Source organism: Urocitellus parryii, chromosome 3 (assembly GCF_045843805.1).
Source record: "Urocitellus parryii isolate mUroPar1 chromosome 3, mUroPar1.hap1, whole genome shotgun sequence".
NCBI classification, from domain to species: domain Eukaryota; kingdom Metazoa; phylum Chordata; class Mammalia; order Rodentia; family Sciuridae; genus Urocitellus; species Urocitellus parryii.
In genome coordinates, this window is record NC_135533.1 from 193,490,461 (window position 1) to 193,510,026 (window position 19,566).

Sequence of the window (19,566 nt, forward strand, 5' to 3'; positions counted from 1 at the left end):
AGGATTGCAAATTCAAGGATAGCCTAAGCAACTTACAAGGCCCTGTCTCAAAATAAAAAAATAAAAAAGGATTAGGATTTGGCTCAGTGGCAGCATGTTTTGGGTTCAATACCCAATACTGGAGGAAAAAAAATGATGAAAAAGTTCTAGAGATCTGATGTGCAACAATGTGAATGAATACACTTAACATCACTCAACCATACTCTTTAAAATGCCAGGCATGGTGGCACGTGCCTGTAAACCCAGCTATCAAGGGGCTCAGGCAGAAGAATCACAAGTTCTAGGTCAGCCTATGCAATTAAGTGAGATCTTATTGCAAAAAACAAAAATAAGATGGGTGGGACTGTAGCTCAGTGGTGATACTACTATGTTCAATCTCTAGTACTACAAAAATAAGTAAGAAAATATAGTAAAATAAAATGACTAAAATGATAAATTTTATGTTGTGCTGTTTACAATAAAAAATATAAATTAAAACCCCAAAGCAACACCTACATACATACTGACTATAAAATGCAATGAACTTAACTATATATTCATAGAGAAGATAGAGTAGCCTAAGCACAGAGAGAGAAAACTATTTCAAGTAACTTTTTAAAACAATAGTTTGGCTATACATAGCCTAGCAAAAATAAAGGCCATACCAAACCAAACATGTTTGACTCCTTTCAGTAATTATGTATGTGTTGATGTTGGTATTGCTATTCTGAGTAATATGGAATAAAGCAGTGAGAATAAAATGTAACATAACTACTGTCATCCCCAGTGACTTTGAGAAATGGAAATTGCAGTGTGGGAAAAAGGAGATACAGATATTAAGACAGAAGAAGTTAAGTAAAATCCCTAAGGTCCTGAATATAAACTGGGACTACCAGCATGAACTTATAATAAACAAACAGGGGCTGGGGATGTGGCTCAAGCAGTAGCACGCTCGCCTGGCATGCACGGGGCGCTGGGTTCGATCCTCAGAACCACATAAAAATAAAGATGTTGTGTCCACCAAAAACTAAAAAATTTTAAAAAAACCTCTTTAAAAAACAAACAAACAAACAAACAAACAGAAGTCCCACATACATATTTCCCTGATATATCCAATAAAAGCCTATACACAGTGAGCAACTCAGGGACAAGAAGCACCCCTATCATCCATACTGCTCCACTGAAAGAGGACCAGGGTTCCTTGGGGAAATGGCTGATTCCAAGCCTAGGCCAGAAAATATACAAAATGAGGCAAGAACATCTTCTTCTGTCAGAAAGCAAAGAAGCTATCACAAACAATTAGACTCATCAAAAATAGTGGGGAATCAACCTGAAGAGGCTCACACTAGCCAAAAGTGGGACAATTTGAGCATCAATAAGAATAAAAGCTGCAATGCACTGAAAAAAAAAATCAAATGTTTGAATTCATGACTTCATAATGATAATTCCTTGTTTTGAAAACTTGTAAATAAAGGCAAAGAATTAAGCCTTTATCTTACCTTCCTTATGTAAACCCATTCCCTATGTAAACCATCTCATCTGAATAATAAGAAATAAGGAAGTTTCTCTTTAAAGTGGACTTAAGTTAATAAAGCAAAAGAAAGTAAAAAGTCTACAGGAGAAGATACTTGCCACTCATGTATCTGATAAGTGACTTGTATTCAGAACTTATAAAAATTCATATAGCTCAATAATAGACAAATAATCCAAGTTTAAAAAATGGACAAAGGATCTGAATAGACATTTCGCAAAGGAAAATATACCAATAAGACCATGAAAATCTACTCCAAAGCATCAGACTATCAGGGAAATGCAAATCAAAATCATATCCACTAGGATGGGAAGAATAAAAGCCAGACAAATAATAAGTGTTGGTGAGGATGCAAAGAAATCAGAACCTGCATAAACTGCTGGTAAGAAATGTAAATCAGTAAAGCTGCTTTGGAAAACAGTCTGTCATTCCTCAACTGAACAGAGAGTTACTCTATGGCCCAGCAAATTCACTCCTAAGGGTATACTTAAGAGAAAGGAAAATGTGTTCACACAGAAAAGTTTTGCAAAAATGTTTCTTGGAAAAAAGAAAAAAGAAAAAATTAAAAAAGAGCACATGCTGACCAAATGTGCTAAAATAAAAATAGGGAAAATAAAACTAAAAAAAAAAATTTTTTTAATGTTTCTTGGACCATTAATACATCATTCTTTAGGCTGGATTTGGAGATCACAGGGAAAAAAAAACTCCAAATCCCTATTGACCTCATCACTTTTTAAATGGCTGGATCTTATTTTCTGATCCAATAAAATGTTTGATACAAGATAGGCAATTACCTTTGATTTTTCTTCATTTTCTCTATAAAATTCCGCCATCTGTTCCTCCTGTTCTTCAATAACATCCTTAAGGGTGTCCACTTGATAGATCAAATTGTTCTTTTCATTGTCTAATTGTGCATTGGAAACCATGGCTTTCTTGTATTTCTCTTCCACTTCAGACAAAGACTCCTAAATGATAAAGTCATCAGCTTGGTATCTTAAATATGTTCATTGTATAGTATATAAGAAATATCACAGGAAATTATAGCACTGGCACAAACATATAAAGATGCATTTTCACAAAATAAAAGCAGTCTGGGAACTCCATGTTAAGTAACATGCACATAAAACAGGAAGATGATAATAAGCCAATAGAGCCTTTCTAAGAAATATATTTCCTCTCTGCTCACCAAGAAAACAAATCAAGCAGCAATATAGCTTCTGAAAGGTGTACACGTATGTGGAAAACATAATTGTAAGAGTCAGAAAATAATGAATCATTGATATTTTCAGAAATGTTACTCCTGGTAGTGTTCAAAATACAGTATATAACAATAACAACAAAATTTTGCCACTTCTTGAACATCTGTTTTCCATACTTTCCTACTGTGTGTGATAATGCTAATGTAAATATATAAACTTTCTTCTAGCAATTATTCAAATTTTAATCATTTTTTATAAATGAGCAATACAAAAACAAATATTTAAAGAGAGCTACCACAAAATGCCTGATATTTTATACACCTCAAAACTTCTACCTAAAATAGCTTATAAATGTTTTTCTAATAATTATATTTAATTTGGTAATTACTTGTACCTATTGATTTTTTAAAAGCAAAAATGAAAAACATTTCACCTAGAAAAAGAAATTAAGTTCTAGAAATAAATTTTTTAAAATACTAGCACAAATGCTTACAAACCAAGTTTCAAGGGAAAAAGATCTCCAAATCCTAAACCCTTACATTTATAATCAGTTAATTCTTGGCAAGTATGGTCATATATTTCAATGGGAAAAGAATAAATGATAGAGTTAACTGAACACTCACATATGAAAAGGATTAATTTAGGCCCCTATCTCACACCACACAGAAAATTACTCAAAATGAACCATACAGCTAAAACTATAAAATTCTTCAGAGAAAAAACATAAGTAAATCTTTAGGACATTGGGGTACGTAGTGGTTTCTTAGGTACAACAATGAAAGCTTATGAACCCCCTACAAATAAATTTAAAAGAGACTTCTTCAAAAATAAAACTTTTATGCTTTAAATAACCATCAAGAAAATGAAAAGACAACCCACAGAATGGGAGGAAATATTTGTAAATCCTATAACTGATAAAGAATTTATAGCTAGAATATATGAAGAACTCCTACAACTCAACAATAAAAGACAATATAACTCAATTTAAAAATGGGCAGGGACTCAGAAATATCTCCAACCAAGATACACAAACAGCCAGTAAACACATGAAAACAATATTATTAGACTTTAGGGAAATGCACATTAATACCAAAAAATGAGGCTGGGTGTAGTGGCTCATGCCTGTAATTGCAGCAACTTTGGGAGGCTGAGGAAGGAGGATCATCAGTGCAAGGCCAGCCTGGGCAATTTAGGGAGACCCTCAGCAACTTAGCATGACCCTGTCTCAAAATAAAAAATAAAAAGGACGGGGATGTAGCTCAGTGCGAAAGGATCCCTGGGTTCATTCCTAGTTCCCTCCAAAACAATGAGATATCACCTCACATTCACTAGAATGGCTATAATCTATAATCAAAAAGAAAAAAACAAGATATCAAGTTTTAGGGAAGATGTGGAGAAACTGGATCCTTTATAATTGCTAATAGGAATGTAAAATGGTATAGCTACTTTGGAAAACAGTTTGGCAGTTCCTCAAACTGTTAAATATAGAATTACCATATGATCCAGTAATTCTATTCCTACTTATGTACCCAAGAAAAATGAAGATAGGTCTACATAAAAACTGTACACAAATGTTCACAGCAGTAATATTCATAATAGCAAAAATAGTAAATGATATGTAGTAAGTAAATCTATATATGAAATATTATCCAGTCATTAAAAAAATACCAATACATGTTATAACATGGATGAATCTTATAAACATTATGTTAAATGAAAAAACAACCAAAAAAGATCACATACTGTATGATTCTATTTATATGAAATCTTCAGAATAGGCAAATCTATAAAGACAAAGCTAGCAGCTGCTCAGACTAAGGATGGGAGTGGGAGAGGAAGAATGGGAAATGACTGTTAATAGGTACAGAGCCTCTGTGTCTGGGGTGATGAAATGTTCTAAAGCTAGGGTTATAGTGGTAGGTGCACAACTCTGTGATTATGCTGAAAACCACTAACTATGCACTTAAAATGGGCAAATATTATAGTGTGTGAATTATACCTTAATAAGAATACACACAAATACATTTCTCTCTCTCTCCAAAATCATGCTTCACAAAAGATTTAAACTAGTATTAGAAACATTCAATCTAAATAAAGATTATAAGCAAAGTCAACTGAATAATAGTACATATGTAATAGAATATTAATGTAATGCAGAATTTAGTATGATTTTTGTTCATTTGACAAGTAAAAAAAAAAAAAGTTCTTAACACAATTCGGTAGGGTAAAAATGCAAATTTTCAATTTCCTCCCAGACCCACTGAATCAGAAAATCTGGAGGTAGAGCCTAGCAATATCAATATATATATTTTAAAAGGCTCCAGGTAATTCTTGTGCACCCTAAAGTTTTGAAGTCACTGGGTAAAGGTTTAAAATCTGACTGTATATACCTATATATTCTTTTCTCTAATAAAATGACAACACTGTAATTTATTATGCATATTAATATTTATTCATGCCTAAGATTTCATCAGTCAGTTGTCCATTTTAAAAAGGTGTTTCTGGAAACAACAGTGGAGAAATGCCAAGTTCCAAAAGTAATGTTGTAAAGGGCAGCAGGTCTAGTATTCCAGGCACATATTTAACTAAATTATAGTCCATAACCCTGTGACTCCAAATATAAATTCTTTCTTTTATTTTTAAATGCCCATATAACTCTTAGGACAAACTTTCACAGCCCTATGACCAAAACCCTCAACTAGTTTGTGTACTACTTGATTTAATGGACATGATACCTTAATCATTTTATTCTCAGTGTATGCCCACAGTAGACATTTCATCAGACTGGCCAAGTTATAATGTAATACTTATACCCATAGTCTATTAACTCCTCTCGATAGTTCTTCCTGGGATTACTTAAGTCAAACTCTATTCCTACACTTCTTCTAAGAAGCAAAGGCATGGGAAATATTTGGAAGAACATTTTCAAAAGGTCTTAATTACAAAATGGTCAATAAAAATGAACCAAGTACCTATGTACTTTTACAAAGATGCATGAGTTTTGTTCTTGTCCTCTACATCTCAAAACCTAGTTAATAACCTATGAAACTGTACAAATTGATTAACAAATGTTAATTTCCAAATTTATGAAAAGACCGAGATAGCGAATATGAAATCCATAAATATTATCAACTATTTGTCATTATATGTCAAGTGTTAGTAAAGGTGATACACACTTAAATTGTTTGGGAGAGTGGAAGATGATCCATCCATTCAGGCTAAGATCATCAAGGAAGTGGAGTATGAACTGTTTCTTACCAAAAAACATTTACCAAAGATGGACTTTTTTTGGCTAAATCAAGATTATGTTGGACCCAAGTGATTGCAAAGATAAGCTGGTGTCGCCCCTTCCTCGTGGCCTGCTGTGAAGGTAAGCTGGTGTCCTTCCTCATGGCCTGAAAAAATCACAGAATACTCTACTGCTAAAAGTTTGAGGGAGATACATTGAGTATCTTAGTACCAGTCCTGCCTCTCAAATTATCAAGAGGAAGTTTTGCATTCAACATTTTTAGAAATATACAGGGTCAAACCCTGGCCTCTAAGATTAGGGGTGGTGGGTCGGGATGGAGATTAACTGGATATTCAACCAGGAGTACTCGACAATTGAACTACACCCCCATCCCTTTTTAATTTTTTTGAGACAAGGTCCCACTAAGTTGCCAAAACTGATCTTGAACTGGTGTTCCTCCTGTCTTATCCTCTGGAAAAGCTGGGATTACAGGTATGTGCCACCATACCCAGCTTCAGGTAGGTTCTTAACTAATGTTATGACAATACCACCTAATAATAATTGCAGGGTATTATAAAGTATTTACATGTTCTTTATATGCCTTACTGAATATAATCTATGAGTAACTCCATCAGATATTTACCATCATCCCCATTGTGTAGATAACAGATGACAGGGAGGCTAAGTAATTTAAGTTTGGTCAGATAGTAATGGTAAGTCAAGATTTTAAGAATATTTTTAGTAATTCTGAAATGTTAACTACCAGTTAAAAAACCAACTGCTCCTAAAAGTACCTAAGCAAAACATGATAAGATTTTCACTGCAAGAAAAACAATACAGATAAAGCAAATTTCTTCCTTGACCATGTGCCTTCCAGAGACATCAGTGTTTGGTGGAGAACCTATCAGGCATTTCTTATTCATTCATATGCAGTTACTGCTTGCCTCTGTTTATGTTTTTAAACATAAATTATATACTATACATTGTATGCTACAGGTTGCCTTTTTTGAATGCCTTGGAAAGTTTTCGGTTGCTAGAAACAAGATTTACTACATTCTTTTATTTACTGCTGTTATTCCACGTTAAAATTTAGTTAGGTATCAATTTTAATAGTTTTTAAAATTAACTTAGTTTTTAATTTTTAAAAATCTTTTAGTTCACTTGTTTTTCAAAAATATTTTACTGTATTTTATGGGTAAGTGCACACTAAACAGTACTATGGAATGGGATAAACAGTGTATTGCTGAAGGCTCAACTTTCCTGATTAAAGAAAAGATAAAGGGAAGACTTGAGGAAAACAGTCCAAAGGCAAACATAATAATCAAGAATAATGTCGCTGGATTTGTGGCACATGTCTGTAATCCCAGCAGCTAGGGAGATTGAGGCAGGAGGATCACAAGTTCAAAGCCAGCCTCAGCAAAAACCGAGTCGCTAAGCAACTCAGTTGAGACCCTGTCTAAATAAAATAGGGATGTGGGTTAGTGGTCGAGTGCCCCTGAGTTCAATCCTGGCTCCCACCCTCCCCACTAAAAAAGAATAATGGCATTTGCAGTGAACCAACATACTTTTTAAAATAGAATATATCACAACACAATGCTTCATCACCAGATAGACTTTCCTCCCAAGGATAAACATAATCTGAAGTCAAGTTCAGTTATATACTAGCATGAACTAAAAAAAAAAGTGGGGGGGGGAATCTTAACTGTTCATGTGTCAAATCTAAGCTGTTCTTTTGTATACTTCAAAGAATGCGATAAATGCAATAAATACAAGAGAAAACATCTTTAAAAAATTAAAACAAGACTGCCTCTGAATCACTTGTTTGGTTTCCTGATGATACACTGTTAGGTATGAGAATTTAATATGCACATATTTATTTAATGTACTGAATTTGCTTCTTGAACCCAAGATTTTTCTACAAATTATGTTTTTAAAAGTTTAAATCAGGATTAAATCCTGAAGACTAGACCAATAAGATTATATGAGAAGAGTAACTAAATTTTCCTGATGTTTACTCAACCTCACATGGTCTTTTTTTTTTGGTTGGGGGGAGGTGGCAGAAATTGAACTCAGAAGCACTCTACCACTGAGCCACAACCCCAGCTCTATTTTATATTTTTTATTTAGAGTCAAGGTCTCACTGAGTTGCTTAGTGCCTCGAGATTGCTGAGGCTGGGGCTTTTAACTTTTGATCCTCCTATCTCAGCCTCCCTAGCCACTGGGATTACAGGCATAAGTGGTCTTATTAGCAGCTTTCAGGCCTCCCTCATGGATACTCCCTATAGGACTTCCCACCCTTTGTGGTCCTGAATTTGAACTTATGGACCAAAGCACCAGCATGAAGGTGGTGGCTGGGAGCGCAGCTACTTCAAATCATGTCCTGCTCATGAGGTTCATGCTTTATCCTTTGAGCATATCCTGAGTCACCTTTCTGAATGTCTTGCTTTTGCATTTTTAGAGACTTGGTGCATATTTTTATTGCAAATCAGGATGCTATATGCAGACCTAAACTTTGGGTTTCTTCATAAAACTAGGCTTGATCCTTCATAATGAAACATGAGTAGGGAAAGAACATGGTAACAAATGCCATTTACAACCCACATGCTAAGCAAGCACACTATCACTGAGCTATACTCCATAACCCCTTATCTCATACATTTATATTGAAAGCTACTAGTCATCCTTGTTGAGAAAAGATAAAGCCCACTTAAATTTACCTCCAAATTCTTTAAGGCACTAGAGATTATTTTGGCCTAAGTAAAAACAAAAAGAAAATATAGGCCTCATATCTTCTGATTCCTTCCTCCAAAGGGGATATTTATAATACTTTCTCATTTGCTTCTTATGCCTGCTTTTAATACTGACTGAATTTGATGATAGAAATAAGTAAAATTCTTTCATTTAGCTTGGAAGAGTTTTAAGGTTCAATTCTCAATTTAAAAAAAAAAATTCTTGAAATATTTTTAGGTGTTTGCCCAATTAAAATTTTTATGGCTAAAACACAAGAGATGTGCAACTATTTTACAAGTCTTCAGAACTGTAAGGTATAATTATTTGCTGAATATTCCAAAAATTATACTCAACATCTAAACAAGCAGAGATTGAAAGTTTGACTTTCCTATGCTTTGCAGGTTAAGCACATGCTTGAAAGACAAACACTGTTAGTAAAGCTATGTGCAGTGGGTTAACAGAACTTGTGAAGTCACCATAACCAACACTTCTGCATACAGAGCATGCTTGGGCTGCAAAATGGACCCTGATACCTTTAGTTCTTTAAGCCCCTGCATGTATCTCCCTTCTACATCCTGTATCTGGTCCTTAAGTTCATAGATATCCTGCAGGACATAGGAATGAACCATTGCATAAAACCAGGCACAAACATATCTTAAGTCTTAAAAGAGTCAGATGAAAATATGACTTACTTTTGTACATTCCAAACTAAAAGAAACCAAAGCTATTACCCCAAACCATTAAAGGGGCAAATAGGTTAAATTGATAGTGGGGCTGGTGTAAGGTCTGGAGAAATCAAGCTAATGTTAAATATTTTCTTGGCACTAATTCTACTGAAAACAACATCAGTAAATGGGGGTAGGGCTGTATACAGAAAAAAGGTATATAAATTATAAAATTTTTAATTTAATAAATCACTTAAATAATTTTTAGCCTGCAACTAGTAAAATATAGAGTAAAATCAATTATCAGCAACTTTGATTCATGTGTAAGCTTCAAAAATATTATGAACAAAATTATCTTTCAATGACTTGGTTGCTGACCACAATTAATTTGGGAGAAAGAGAGGGAAGTTAAACATATTTTGAATACAATGTTAAATGAGACATTTTAACCTGATGATACCACATAAATGATAAGAAAAGCATTTGCTCTGAATATTACCACTGTATTATTAAAAAAACTAAAATAGGCCAAATTTTAAATGGAAAATATTATTTCCCTTGTGCCTGACCCTGTTATATAAGGTCTATTTTGGATACTCAATTCAGGTGGGACATAACTGCCAGAGGGCCCCAAATGCAACTCTGCTATTATAGGCAGGATCAACTGCTAAAGGCCAATCATACATATTTTGGGTATTATGCTTCCCCTGCCCACTTCATTCCCTCCCTGGGAGATTTGTCTTTTACTCATTGATTCATTCAACAAACATTTACTAAGGATCTATCAGAAACCAGGTGCTAGGGCACAAAATCTCATTCCTTCAAGGTGGTCATTTAAAGAGAGAGTTCAGTCTGAGAATGGAAGACCTTATTCTCATGTCCTTTTGTCCCACTAGAATGTAGCATCCAAAGGCAGGAAATTGTCTTATTCAACAATGCACCATCAGCACTCAACATCTTATAAATGGTAAAAGCTCAATAAATACTGATATTTTCAATGCCACAGCTATGCTGGACTGATCAACTCTTCTCCTGTGTCCAGCCCATTTCACAAACCAGACTCCTGTTCCAACCTTACCTACAATCTTACTTGGTCACCACCTGTTCTACCTCCTCCACTGCTGTGTCAGTGGAAGGGACTTTCAGACTAGGCAAGACCATCTGAACCCTGGACTTTGCTCAGCATTTTGCTCTGTCATCCTCTACTCTTCCTCAATCTTCAACCTTACTCTTTACTGGCTCAATCCAATCCATGAAAACAGTAAACACTCCCACTTTTTTTTTTTTTTTTTTTTGGTGCTGGGGATGAACCCAAGGCCTTATGCATGCAAGACAAGCACTCTACCAACTGAGCTATATCCCTAGCCCAACACTCCCACTTTTAAAAGAAGGTTAAAACCTTCTCTTAATCTCTTCTTGCCCACCTCCACTTACTGCCCAACAAATTTCCAGCCTCACATATTCACTTCAGATTATGTTTCTTATATTTTCTCCCTTCCATTTTGACTTGCCCATTTGATCTTTATTGTTCAACCACAGGGTTATTATTTTTCTCTATTGTGATGCTTCCTTTGAACTATAGCCAAAGTTATTTTTAATAATTCAAATCAGAGAATATTGGTCCCCTACTTAATATAACAGAATTGTCAGGGGAAAACTGAATTCCTGGGCTGGGGCTATAGCTCAGTGGCAGAACGTTTGCCTTGCATATGTGAAGCACTGGTTCAATCCTCAGCACCACATAAAAATAAACAAATAAAATAAAGGCTTGCTAGCTACCCAGGATTACAAAAAAAAAAAAAAAAAAAAAACTGAATTCTTTTCAGGCTGGCATAGAAGATGCTTTGTGATTGGGCCCTCATTTCTTCCCAGACTTCCCTCTCACCCACCACTGCTTCTTACTTCTCAGTCTATCCTGTGGCAACTTCGCCATAACATTCTGGTCCTCTGCATGCATCTAAGAAAACCCTCCCTCTTCAACTTCTTTGCTTAATTAATATTTATTCTCCCTTCAAACTCTGGCTCAAATTTGTCTTCTCTGAAAAGACTTTTGTTATCTCTTCTCCTAGTCTAATTTAGATGATGCCTTTCTGAATTAACTTAGCCTATTCTTGGTACTACTATAGTATCACACAATCTGGATTTATTGCTTTGAATCAGTTTGTCTTCTCTATGAAACAGTGTGGCCTCTTGAAGGCCAGAATCTGTTTCCTTTCTCCAGGACCAAGTGTTCAATAAATTTTGAATGAAGAAAGGAAGAGAGGAAGGCAATTTCTTTCAGTACCCTTCTCTGTTCCTCACAAATTTCAGATTGAGCAAGTAGACTTTCAAGTATATTTTTTTAAGTTTTCATTTTATAAATTAAAAGGTTAAAAAGACAAGAGACACAACTAATGAGTCAAATAAGTGTTTCATTATCTCATGTATTTTGGTTGTCAAAATATTATTATTACTTCAAATATTATTATGAAAAAAAAGATAACTATATTCAAGTAGCCAAATACTACTACAATGGCTCAAAAGACTAATATTTCCCAGTCTGTTTCTTTGTAAACCCACATATTTTCCATTTAAAATATGGCCAGTTAATTCTGATAGAATTGGTAACAAAGTTGGTTTTTTTTTTTTTTTTTTGCATTTGTAGAACTTATTCTAATACCATCAAAATTTCAGGAAAGAGAACAAAAAAAGGAATAATCTGATTCTTTCCCTGCAGGCTCTGAAATATCCAAGTCAAATTTTTAAACTGTATTATTAATTATTTTTAAGGAATTTATAGTCACTTCTTTCTAATAAGTCACGTTAAATATTAAAAGTTCCAGTACACTACAAAGAAACCAGAAGACTTTTTAAAAAGCAAACCAAAAGTTGCGGTTTACCCGCAATTCACTTAATGAGGTGTCTGGATCTATTAAACTGCTGGTGTCCCCACTTCCTCGTCTGGATGAGTTTCCACTTAGAGGAGTTGTTGCTGAGGCAGAATTTCGAGATGAAGGCTAGAAAGAGAGAAATATGATACTTGAATCTTATTTCTTTAAAAATATATTTGCGGGGCTGGGGATGTGGCTCAAGCGGTAGCGAGCTCGCCTGGCCCGGGTTCGATCCTCAGCACCACATACCAACAAAGATGTGTATCCGTCGATAACTAAAAAATAAATATTTAAAATATATATATATATATTTGCTATGGAAACTAAAAATGGAGTGGTAGAGGGTGGTAGAAGCAGATGTGCACTTCAGATGGATATACTAAAACAGTGTAGTCAGGAAGTTACCAAGTACCATCACAATGGGCAATTTAAGTTGTTCTGGGAGAGAGCCATCAGAGAAGGGTACAGGCCTACTAAGCATAATTTTCTTAACTCAAACACCTTATTAGAATCTAGAATTAAATAACCAAGAAGGAAATTGTTTTTAATGGGAGGTGGTTCTTTTCTTCCTCCTTCTTTCCTCTCACAATCTTTTTTGTGCCTCTACCACCAAGCTACATCCACCCTCAACCTAGTTTGTTTATTCTCAAAGTTAATCATTGCTATATTCAAATAGCACTCAGGTGATCACAATATACTAATTTAAGGCAGTTTTAGACCTTTATAACTGATATGCTAATTGGCACTTCCCCTATTTAGTTCCTAAAACTGCTTTAAGAATCTCTTCTTTTTCTAATACTTTGCTGATAAAGACAGAGATTCTATTTGCAGCTGAAAGCAACAACACTGCCTATCAATAGGAATTCAGATTACTCTTTCCAAAATTAATTTCATGTGAGTATGCTGATTAATAAACGATATAGATCTGTGTTGTCCAATATGCTAGCTACTAGCCACATGTGGCTTTTGAGCATTTGAAATGTGGTTAGACCAAACTGAGATTAAATATAAAATATATACCAGATTTCAAAAGCTTTGTGTGGAAAAAAGGAAGAAGTATATGTATCATTAATTTTTCACATTGACTCTATGTTGAAATATTTTGGATATTTGTATTAAATATAACATAACTTTGCCTCTTTTAATTTTTTAATGTGACTACAAGAAAATTTAGACTAATGTATATACTTAAAACAGTGGCTTACATTGTATGTCTACTGGACAAAGCTGATATAACTTTCTTGGATATAATATAAAATTATTCCTAAAAAGTGATTTCCTTAACCAACTTTCTAAAGCTACTTTTAGAAGAAAAGTTAAAGTTAGAAACTAACACAAAAAAGTTACTTTATTTAAGGAAATAACTTATGTATAAAGAAATCAAATCCTCAGTTTGTCACCACCACTCCTAAGCACATTTCAATTCCAGTGTTTAATGGCTTCTCAGGATAAATTTCTAGAGGAATGAAAACCAAAAGAACAACCAAAAGCTAAAGAGGTGACATTCAATGAAATAAAATGCAGTCTTTTCTCTTCCCAGGGTTTCACATGATTTAACTAAAGAGGAATTCTGAGGGGTCAAGGACAGGAAATAGATGAAGGGAGCAAGAGTAGCTCCATCAGGCCAATTGTAGTAAAATAATGAACAAGTCATAGAAAAGTTTAATTGACCTTGAGAACATAATTCCCTTAGGAATTTATATACTCACCCTTGTATAATTTTCAGCATACTGTTTGTCAGATTTTTCATCCAACTATAAAAGAACAGAGATAAAAATCAGAAAAGATGCTTAGTATGTTGATTTTTCTTTTAGGAGCCAAAAAGAAGTGATCTCATTTGAGTTTCCCAAGTTCAGTGATGTTTAAAACCTAAAAGTAAATATACTAAAACCAATATAAAAGTTAAGACATATAAGACAAAATGTCAAGAACTTTATTTCTTATCCTAAGAAAGACATGCATTAAGCAAGCAATATTCATTAAAAGGATAGATTTTGGATAGATTTTCTTTTCATGGTATTTAAAATGCATTAAAGAAAACTACATATAAAATTAAGTTTTTAGTACTGCAAATGTTAATACAAAAAGTGTATACATATCAAAAGAAAAGTCCTGATAAACCAAAAGCCAAAAAAAATATTTCTAAACATTATTAAGACACAAATAGATAAGACTAGTATACTTAGCCAAAGTAGTTCAGATTGAACTAAAGCACATTAAATATAATCAAATATTTTTTCCTCAAATCATTAAGAATGTTTTTGTTCTGTTTTGAGTAATATTTGCATACATGGCCAAAGAAAATGGGGATGGTGATATCAGAAATAGGTCTTTCTCCCTAACATACCATATTCTGACCTCCAATCACCAACGGCAACCAATCCGTAAATCATTAAAAATTCTGATACTAGTGTTCCAGATATATTCTGTTTCTTCTATTCCCTTACCAAATTCTCAATGTTTTGAGAAAGTATTTCATTTTTCTTCATAACATTTATCACTCTGATACTATATTTATTCACTTACTTAGGGTCTGATCTCTCTACAGAAGTCCTGTTTTTCTCTGTATACCTAGTACCAATAATAACATCTAATATATAGTATTTAGTATAAAATTTGTTGGATATATGAATAAGTACATCCTATACTCCATCTGTACTTATATATTTATTTACCTCATTTATTTGAACAGCTTTATAGTAGTCTGTTATCGTGATATATCATAAGTGAATCAACCCATCTCTGCTGAAAGGCTTTGGAGCTGTTTTGGACAATGTTTCAAGAAGGGAAGAACCTCAAAGTTCTAGTCTAAATTTCTGATTTTAGAGCTAAGGGAGAAAATTCAGAGGTGAAAGATTTTGCTAAAGGTTGAACAATTACTAAATATCAGAGTTGGGTCCAAACCTCAGTTTTATGAAATCCAGTATTCATGTTATTTACTTGCATATACTATCCCAATTACCACTAGGGGGAAAAGGCACATAAGGGTTTAACTAAAGAAACATAAAATATACCCAGACTCCAAACCCTACATCAGCCTTCCCAGTCCAAACTAGAGAAGAAATCTGAAAACCTTCATCAGTTAATTATTAAAATACAAAACATTATTATTACTGGTTCTACTCAGAACACTTTAACTTCCTCATATTTTTTTAAAAAGTTTTTCGTCTTCTTTTTATTACTCACATTCATCATGTTTATAAACACCTTTTATTATAACAGTAACTAAAATATTAGACATTTAACTCTGTTACTTCTTGCTTCATTACTCTTGCTTCATTACTTTTATATATTTAAAAACAATATATAAAATGTTTTGCAACAAACAAGTAATAACAGTAAGCAAAAGTTGTTTTTAAATATTGTCAATTATTGCCTTAAAAGGTAATAGTCCTTCCTCAAATCTGTACTAGTAAAATGCACTGCCTGATATTTAACGAGTTATTCTTCAAGGAAAAAGAATTATTATATCTGAATAAACTGCCTTATTTTTCTCAGAGTGTTTTCGAACTCATTTCTGCTAACAAGCTAAGGAGAAAAGCAAGAAATATTCAAAATAAAAATATTCTTCTAAGTCTATTTAAATCCTTCTTCCTATTTGCTGTTTACAAAAATTACCCCCCAAACTCACCCATTTTGTAGCAGAACATCACCCTGGAATAATTTTAGATTTCAGAAGTTGGCATCACCAAACTGGGCCATCACAACATTGAATCTTATCACTTTCTCTATCTTCTGACAGATCCCAACTGTCGCAACTCAAAAAGAGATCATGCGCCAAACCTCAGGGATTGTTAAACCAGCAAAAAATGCCCAGAGCAGTCATGCTGCAGTCCAGTTATTGTGGCTGCAGTGACTTGGCCAGAGATGCTTTGGCTCTCACTTCTGAGACTTTTACTGTAAAGCTAGGTGAAATCTGGTATTCTAAAGCCCCAGGGGATTCAATAGCCAGGATGTCTAACTAGCAGCAGTGCAATGACAAGTTAATATTTATAATGAGACCCAAAGAGTCTGCCAAGATCCTGAAAAAGCTTTTCAAGTTTAATAAAATGTAATGATATTTAAGGTATAAAACTATAATCTACAAAGGTATTCATAGTGTAATTTGTTAAATGTAGTCAGTAGATCAGAATCCTCTGTTTAGTGTGTGTGTGTGTGTGTGTGTGTGTGTATAAAACCTGTTTATATATATTTAAATATGTATATTTACATATACAGATTAAGTATCCCTTCTTTGAAATGTTTAAATGTTAAGATTTTGGATTTTTTCAGATTTTAGAATATTGGTATATACATAATGAGATATGTTGGGCACGGGATCCAGTCTGAATATGAAATTCACTTATTGTTCATGTACACCTTATACACATAGACTGAAGATGATTCTACACTTTATTTTTAGTGTGCCAGAGTACTGACTGTGACCTCTCACAAAGTCAAGAGTGGGATTCTTCATTTGTGGCACTATTTTGGTTCTCCAAAAATGTCAGTTTTTGGAGAATTTCTGATTTCTGATTTTTTGGATTAGAGATGCTCAACCTGTACTGGCTTGTTATTGCTATTCAAATATTGTTTGAAAAAAGAAAAAACAAAATGGAAGATCTGATTCCCCAGCCAAAGAAGGGAAGAAAACAATCATTTTTAATAAGTTCCTAAAGCAAAACTGGATGACAATTCCAATCAGAAGTGGATTTAATTATTAGCAATCATCAAAATTTTAGTTAGCACACTTACATTATTTTCCTTTATTCCAGTTAAACCTTTAGAACAAAAATGAAGCCAATAAAGAAAAAAAAAAATGACATAGAGCTAAGGTGACCATAAATAGTACACAGACTTGCAGAATCAGGACCTGACTTTCAACACCTCTTAGCTCAGAAGTTATAAAACTATTAGCTATAAAAACATATTTGGTACACACAATGGAGCAGTCAGAAAGTATCTTCTAGGGGCTGGGGCCATGGCTCAGCGGTAGAGCGCTCGCCTAGCATGTGCGAGGCCCTAGGTTTGATCTTCAGCACCACATAAAAATAAAGTAAAGGTATTGTGTCCATCTATAACTAAAAAAGAGAAATAAATATTTTTAAAAGTATCTTCTAAAAATTTGAATTTATTGTCAGCATTTTAAAATCAGAATATTTCACAGTGAAATTGCAGATTTCCAACTTATCTTTAAAAATGGGTGAGGGGCCTACCAATATCAAGTCAGCCTTTTATTTGTCTACAATGAAGTGAATCATAGCACGCTCTGTGAAATAAATACTATTAGGAAAAATTACTTGCTCTAGATGGAGAAACAGCAAATGTTTTAGGCTTTTCCAAGAGACAAAATTAAAAATATCACATAAGTCCTTATATAGTCATTAATAAAAGCCAGTGAACTGAAGCCTGTAAAATAACAAGATTTGCAAGCTCTACTCTAAGACATTTTTTTTTCCCTTCATTAAAGAGTTACATGTAATTGGTAGAGATAGGGAGAGATTTAAATAACTGTCAACTTTTTCATTTCTATGTAATTACTAAGTAAATTTCCAAGAAATAAATGTAAGAAGGACATAACCATTAACTCAGACACTCTAAATTGAAGAATGACAGAAACAAAATCTGTATGAGAACAAGTATACAAAATAAATGTAACTGTCCATATCTAGGCGGGAGGGAGGGGGAAGAGGCTACTAAGCAAATTAATATTTTAGAATGACTTGGGAGGTAATCATCTAATTTTATATGTAGAGAGAGTCCTTGATTCAACCCACAGCAAGCTGATACTATTGCATAGGCAGGTTTGAAAGTCAACAATCAGGAATATTTAAAAGGCCACACTTGAAATTATTTTCTAGGATTAAAATAGTTCAGAAATAGCTATTTGAAATAATCCCTGAATTGCTAATTATAATTAGACATTAGAAAACTAATGTCTAACTTTTCTAGAAGGAAATGCTGCCATTCATCCCCTCCAAAGTGCTTGACAATCAGGACAGCACTGGTCAGTGGGCAAAACAACACTAATACCAGCAACAAAGGGCAAATGTCACAAAGATGAGATCAGCAGGTAGATCCTAATCTGATGGTTAGAGCTCCTTTAATAAGACAAATGACCCAAGTTATCTCTGCTGGACAGTCTTTCCTTAATTCAGTTCCTAATGAATGTGAAAACAATGGATAGACACATTTCTTCAAAACAACACCATAATCTACATGTTTAAAATCTATTCAGATTCATGGGGCTGGGGATATAGTTTAATTGGTAAAGTGCTTGCCTCACATGCACAAGGCCCTGGATTCAACCCTAGCACTAAGGGGGAAAAAAAAAATCTATTCAGATTCTTCCCAGTTGTTATCAACTAATGACATTTTACTAAGTAGTATACTTTCTTATTCAAGTTTTAAGTCTACTTATCACTTTATAGATTCAGCAAAGCCAAAAGGGGAAATTTTAAAAAAAATTTTTTACATTGAGATAGTCACAAAGTTGCCCAGGCTGGCACTGAATTTTCAATCGTTCTGCCTTAGCCTCCCAAGTCTCTAGGATTACAGGCACGCGCCCATACTTCAAAAAGGGGGGAAATTTGCAAGATCAATCAGGAATATCTGGATATAGGGTAAGAATTTGATGGCATTAAGGAATTGCTTTTTTATTTCATTAGGTATGATAATGGTATAGTAGATCTGAAAAGATTTTGAATTAATGAAAAATGACAAAATGTGTAGAATTTGCTCTAAAATAATTCAGAAAAAAAAGTAAAAAGAGTAAAAAACAGATGAGGCAAATTGGCAAAATAGGGATAATTGCCTGAAGCTCCTGATGAGTTCTATGAGCAAAAATAATCACAGGAAAAATAATTTATTAAAAAGGACATAATAATAAATATAGTCCAAAACAAATAGCTATAGTTTATGTTAGTAGATTCAAATAAATATTTCCTACGCAGTAAATTAAAGTTCCTAATTTTTAAAAAGTTACCATATTAACTGTTAGTCACAAGTGTAAGACAGAATCATTGTGACATGCGATACACTCACACTGGTCAATACACTCACACTGGTCGTATCTGGAAGACTGATGTTATCAACCTCAGAGACAACACTTCCCCTACGATTGGAGCGACTAAAATAATCAGCAGCAGAAACCTTTCAGTCAGAAAAAAAATGAGATGCTTTAAAAGTTAAGAAAAGAGAGAAGAAAAAGATAAAAACATTAGCCAATAAGGAGAAAGTTTGTTTAAATTTTGGTGTGTGATAAAATACCATGAATTGAAATAAGAAAATTTCACAATACTCAAAAAAGTAAAAAGAAAAGAGAAGGGGTTCCTAAGTGGAATCACAGTTCCCTAAAATAAACTATTTTATTCATTTTAACTTG

General features: G+C 33.7%; 1 protein-coding gene across 5 annotated transcripts in view; it reads right to left on the bottom strand.

Annotated features, from left to right (window-relative positions):
* Lrrfip2 (LRR binding FLII interacting protein 2) overlaps positions 1-19,566 on the bottom strand; it is an 89,280-nt gene that overhangs the window by 18,445 nt on the left and 51,269 nt on the right. For 3 of the 5 annotated variants that reach the window (XM_026406755.2, XM_026406741.2, XM_026406748.2), the window contains exons 17-21: positions 19,245-19,334; positions 13,913-13,957; positions 12,213-12,329; positions 9,202-9,273; positions 2,305-2,475 (exon numbers count right to left, since the gene is read on the bottom strand). In XM_026406755.2, the coding sequence (XP_026262540.2) occupies positions 2,305-2,475; positions 9,202-9,273; positions 12,213-12,329; positions 13,913-13,957; positions 19,245-19,334 (495 nt within the window). The remainder of the gene's footprint in view (positions 1-2,304; positions 2,476-9,201; positions 9,274-12,212; positions 12,330-13,912; positions 13,958-19,244; positions 19,335-19,566) is intronic. The other 2 variants (XM_026406771.2, XM_026406764.2) reach the window with 1 other exon arrangement.